The sequence below is a fragment of the Schistosoma mansoni genome, chromosome 3 (genome assembly GCF_000237925.1).
Source record: "Schistosoma mansoni strain Puerto Rico chromosome 3, complete genome".
In the NCBI taxonomy this organism is placed as follows: Eukaryota; Metazoa; Platyhelminthes; class Trematoda; order Strigeidida; family Schistosomatidae; genus Schistosoma; species Schistosoma mansoni.
In genome coordinates, this window is record NC_031497.1 from 22,080,400 (window position 1) to 22,086,863 (window position 6,464).

At 37.5% G+C, this 6,464-nt stretch overlaps 1 protein-coding gene across 1 annotated transcript; it reads right to left on the bottom strand.

Annotated features, from left to right (window-relative positions):
• Window positions 1-311: 311 nt before the first annotated feature.
• On the bottom strand, window positions 312-6,464 carry Smp_071200 (putative bromo adjacent homology domain containing; the record flags this gene model as incomplete). Its single annotated transcript, XM_018799648.1, has 3 exons — window positions 312-523; window positions 2,766-2,931; window positions 4,428-6,464. The coding sequence occupies 3 exons, from the start codon at window positions 6,462-6,464 to the stop codon at window positions 312-314; spliced, it is 2,415 nt and encodes an 804-aa protein (XP_018651416.1).

Sequence of the window (6,464 nt, forward strand, 5' to 3'; positions counted from 1 at the left end):
CTTTGATAGCCAATGTTATCTCAAACAGTTTGAAAAACAATTTTTAGTTGAAGAATTAATGAAACCACATGGAAATTTCAAGAAACCTTATCCTATATTCTCATGTTTGTATTTAAGTCACTTAACGGTTCACTGACTAACAGTAATAGGATGCTACCGTAAATTGACATTTCATGAACAGGTACTAAATTATCTTTATATCATACAAAATACGCTTATCTTATGAATAATTTGCTTTCAAAGTGTAACCTAATTAACTGATTAGTTGAAAAAGTGATCACTGACTCCAACTACAATTAGTTTATATTTATTTAGAAAAATAAATTTACCTGTTGACGTTTAAGCTTTGCCATATAACGATTATATGCACTAACAGGAAGTACATATGCCTTGTCTTCTATACAATCAAGTGGATTAGTGTCACGATGTCTGCTTGCATAAAGTTCATTCTTGACAAAATTGTGTGATGCGCCAGACGTATGTTCAGGACGATAGTACCATAGTAGAGACATCATTTTTGTGTCTACGTAAAAAGATAATATTTTAGGTAAATATCATACAAAAGTAGAATAGACAAACAATCATCCAGAACACTAAAGTCTAAGAGGACGAAAAATGAAGAAAAACTGAGTCTACATAAAATCCTCAACATAAACGTTTTTGGAGTGAATTACAAACTCACTGATTTTCAACAGTGGGATAAATGAACACCTGATGATATTATCATAACACTTGTAAACCATAGTTCATTATCAAAAAATGCTTTAAGCATTAGAAACCAATGCCTATCAATATAATACACATGTGGTGGGAAAACGGTTAAAATATGTTGATTCTATTCGACTAAACAAATTTAATTAGCACCCAGTTTTTTTTAAAAAAGATTTAAATGTGAAAACTCTAAACGTATTTGGTAAGTAATTTATTTTAAGTTTTGTCATTTAGAGCTGGATGATTTAGTCATGTAGCTTTCTTTGTTTTCCTAGACAACATCATTCGCACAAACTTTTTAAGTTACATGTCTTTTCCATCATTCCAATTTATCAAAATGTTAAGAATTTACTAAAACGTTTAAGGACACGTGCCACTGATGAGTTTAATACTTTGTTATATCCAAAGATTAAGTTATGGGTAACTTACGGGAACTATTTATAGACTGTTATCATATACATGCTTATCATATAACTGTTAAGTAACTAGATAATATATATTTATGTTCCTTTTAGGCTTTTACTGGACCCATTGACTATTATCATAAGATTTACTATCCTAAAGTTATTCGCAATTTATTAGTAACAGTCTATCACAATCACGGTCACTGTTTGGCTTGATCTTGTATGATTGTTATTTTATTTTATGGTACGATGTGGTTTGCTTTGCTTGTATATAAACCAAGTATGTCTGAAATATATGACTCATAGAGTGGAAGCTGATATTGCTGTTCTGGGCTGAGCCGGTTAGGTTAGGCGAGAAGCCACAATCTCGGAGGACCAATAAGAATTCAGAGTTGACTCTAGGCTGCCCGTACTGGTTGATGCGCCATTGGTTTGACATAGTGTCACGACGATATAAGTCGGTGTTCTAATTGGAGATCTTATCACGTGATAATTAACAGGGCACAAAAGTCATAACACATTTAATAAATAATATTTTCTAGAAGTGAAGTGGATTCTAAAGCTCAAACCTTAACGATCAGCTTTAGAAACACTTTGCAGTAATATCATATATGTTACCATGAATAATCGGTCTCAAAATTGAGAATGAAACATAATTTAGCTAAACCGTATCGACTATGAGATCTATGGAGATGAAATATTGGTATCACTTAACTAACCGAAACTCGATAGGTGAGTCAGAACCGCCCATAGATGCTATTTTATTTTATTTAAACACATAAATATTGGTACAAGGAAGCACCAGATACATATGCGCCGCACAAATCCCGTTCGACTTGCGTGAGGGCTGTGATACTGCCCAGGTGTCCAAACCGAAGCAGGTGGTTTTCTTAGGGGACCACACCCGGAGCCTTCAACATAAAGGTCTGATCCACAAGGCAGTGAAGCATCGTGAGGAGATGCAGTCCCATGGTAGCCGGTGACCAACAATTGGTTCATACGCCATTTGTTTCCTCAAGATACTGGAGCCCATGTGCATCATTGGTTTGGAATCAGGGTTTTTCAACTCCCCTAGGTGAACTTTCCGTGTTCACCAACCCGCTTAAAGCGCCGGGCATTCGCTTTTCGTCCTCTCAATTTATTAAACGGCACCCCCACCACGAGAAGGCAGTGAGTAGGACTTCCTTGGCAGAGGCTATATACTCGTGGCCATGTGAGAGCATTTCGAGAGGGAGAGCGGAGTCTCCCCACTCTCGGCCATACCAGGGCATCTTTCTTACTAGTATCGCTACTACATTATCCCTATTCCTTCGGCATTCATATCTCGTTAACTTTCATCTCGAAGTGCTACTGTGATAAACCAAATTGGGTCGACGTACACGTCTGTGTGCAAAATTTCTTTAGGAAAGCAATATCTCAAAGTCTCAACAATGTATTTGAAAGGAACTACTCTCACTATCATAACTTTCCACACAGTTACTTTCCTAAAGAAATGCTTCATATAAAATTTAATGCTAGATACAACTATAATAAAACACCTTACGTACTGATGATCTCATAACTTATACATTGACTATGTAAACTAAACGAATACGATAATCAGGAATAATTACGTACACATAAACCAGGTGTGATGCTATAACTACTCACCTGTATTTTTATCATGATACAATGCAACAATTTTCGCGACATGCGGTGGATGACTTCGGCTTGGACCACTACACAATAAGACACTGTCCTTCACACGAATCACCATACCATCTCTTCGGTGCCGGATTGCACGGTAACACTGGCAGAGCACTGGAGGTGCATCAGACTGATAAAAATAAAAGTTAGGTGGTGTTATGAATTCTCGAGAAAGAAAGGGATATGAGTTACTTATTTCAACTTCCATTTTCCCGAAACTTTTGCTAGTAGTACCTTTTGATATACTTTTATAGTTATTTGTAAAAAAATTTGCTTGATACAACAAAGCACTAAGAAATGAACCACACAGAGATAAATTAAAGTCGTAGAGGAAAAGATGAGTGGAAACTATGCAATAAAGACAAAAATATAAAGCATTGAGGGATACATTTTAAGTGAAAAATTAAACCAGATATTTTGAATCTACATTCCTATCACTGGGTTGGAGGTATAAACTCTGATAGACTTACTCCAGCTTAGGTGCCTGGGTAATATCACTAGTCAGTAAAAGTGTGAATTAAAGCAAGGTATATAAACTGGTACTAGCACAGTGGGTAATCCAAGCATATGAATTTCCCGACTATTTTAAATGTTGATTGTAGCCGTGAATTTCCGTCGTTCCATTAGAAGTGCATTTTGATATTATAAGAATATGATTTGTATACTAATTTTGATTTCCAACCGATTAAGTGTTGTCAGTCAGCTACAACGTAGGGTAGCACAGTAAACAGATTCCAGAATTTAATGGGTGATAATATTAAAAATCAGTGGAGAGTTTGAACGCTCTGTTCAACCTGCTCCTAATTTGAAACGAAGTACAAAGATAGTGGTATTTCACCATTCTACTTCAGGTGACTTTAAATAGGGTTTTAACAGGTTAGTGGACTTTCCAGAAGCTACAGGTTATCATTGTATTCCAAAAGACAATTTAGTTCAGCAAACAGAAGTAACCCTGATGACGTTAGATACGAACATTGGCATGAAAGATACACGATAGTATTCAACAATTTGAAGAAGGATGACTACATGAGTAATCCGTTTATAAACAAAACAAAATTCGACATGCTCTGTATGGCTCGTTTTGCAATGAACGTGCTTTGCACAAGCTATATGATTCGTATGAACTACAATATTATCCAATCCACGCAGCAAATTCGTCACTTACAACTACGATGTTTACCGTATGCGCTTGGATGAGAATATTATATAGTTAGTAGTACAACTAATTTTATCTTGAACATGATGAAACTTCGTTTTCTCCCACAATTGCCCCATACTTTAATCTGCCTTTAGCAGTACCATTGCGTAAACTGTTGATAGGAATTAAATTGACTGCTTCTACTTTGTTTCCTGTTTAGTAACACATCGACACAAAGACAAGATATTGGAACACTAGCCAAACTAAGACCGACCATTTTGACAATTATTTGTGTTTGCTAAAGAATTCAACTTAGCGAAATACCTTCAGCTACTTATTCCGGAAAAAGCAAACTCGTGGATGGTTAGAGAGACAAAATATCGAATATCAAACAAACTCCTTACAGCTACCAAAACATGAACTTGCGAATCTCAGCACAGTTGAGAAGCTTAGTCTTTAACATGACCAAAACATATTATACAGCTTACCTGATGGAAAATATGTTGATCAAAAGAATTGCCCTCCCACACCCACGCATCTTTTTGATTATCCCGACATGTGACGGCTGGGCTTAATTTCTTCCCAGAGTTTTCAACCAAGGACTTCATCTCAAGTGAACTGCTCTCATTTAGTAAAGACCTTTCAGTTTGTGTACAAAAAGCATGTGAATTTGGGGATGGAACTATATTAATAGTTTCATTTAGGATGTCAGTAGGCGGTGTTTGGTACGGCAATACAGGGTCATTAATCTTACTATACGAATAACACGTCGAGTGGTTCTCCACATGTGGTTTGCTGTGGTAACTAGACGTCATCTGATCCGAGCTAGAATATGCATTTGGTATGACTGTAGAGTTATTCAACATTAACTGTCCTAGACCTGTTTGAGGTAATAAGCTTGTGGATTGATTACTTGGCAATTGAATAAGTTGTGGTTGAGTGTTTGAAATAATTTGTGCGGACGAGATCATCATAGGACATAAGAGTTCATTGTTGTTGCTAGCTGAGGCATTGAAAGGTTGACAAGGTAGCAAGCTAGGTTGAGCCCATGATGTCGGTAAAATAACAGGTGAGATAATTCCGCAGGGAAAACTAGGTCCTATATAAGATGCAGGGATATTGGGAAACGATTGTAAAACAAGTGGATATGCGACCTGAGGCGTAACACCAAGGTTGGGAACAACAAAAGGTGAGCCAACGTGGGGAAGAATAACATTTGGAGGTGCACAAGCAACAAAGGATGGTGTGATACTTGAATTTGAAATACACGGTAACGTAGGATTCCAAGTATTAACGTACTGAGGCGGGAGGGAGGGATAAAGTGGATTGTACATAACTTGGTTGTGTCGCTGTTGTAATGAGGTATCATTAAAATAACAATCATATGGTTTTGGACAGGATAACACAGGAAAAGGAACTGCACTTCCTATTGATGGACGAGGGACAGGTGTGCCGAGATCTGGCAACTTAGACTGACACATAATTGGAGAGGATTCGTTCGAATGAGGCATAACTACCACTTGATGCATGATCTGCTGAACGCCAAACGTGTCATGTCCTAGCGGTATAATTCGTTGTGAATGAAAACTTTCGATTGCAGGGTTAATTTGACAAACGTTCTTAAACGTTGATGGTGTGGCTTCATTCGCAGGAGTACAACTTGGGGACTTGTGCGTTGTCAGTACGTTGCTTTGTTCTGGAGTTAGGGCATCGGTAATCTCCACACAGTGAACTAAATCATCATCAACGACTGAACACATAGGCTCTGTAATAGCATCATCTGCTTCATCTGAATGAACCAAAGTTGGTGGTAATCCCAACTCAAATGATACATCCGACTTTTTTTTCCTAACATATGTTTTCCTGGGAGATTTAGAATTAAAAGCACCTATGATGGCAGTTGCGTTTAGACTTGCCAACCGTTTACCATAAGCTTTAACAGGAGATACGTAATCAGGTCCAAGCTCACGTCTTAATGCTTTGTGAATGTCCGGACTTTTGTTCCGACATTTTTGGATTCTCCTAAGGCCCTTAGCAGATTTTTTAACAGAGCCACATGACCTGACATTGCTTTTACTAGTCCTGGTCGAATCTCTGATAACAGAGGTTCTCGAGCATGGATTTTGAACAGAATCATCGTAACTTCTAGTGCGAGCATTCTTTCTACGTAGCTTTGCATTGATCTGATCCGTTAAATTTGTAGTAGGTCTATCTTCAATAGTTTCTTTAAGAACTGAAGATACTAGTTTGTTTGTACGGTATGGAGATTCTCTGACGTAGATATCATAGAAAAGTCGACCATTCTGTGTATATGTAACGAAGTTAGAAGCTCTTCTACGACCTACTAAATGCGCTGATCTATAGGTTTCAGAAGTCCGCTGACGCTTAGTACAATTGAGGATACCCTTGACTCGACCCGACTTTTGTTTACGTTCACCTGGGTGTGGAGTTTTGGGATCTGCAGACTTTTCTAGGACGTATGTCTTCTTGAAATCAGATCTATATCCAGATCCTCTGGTTTTCAT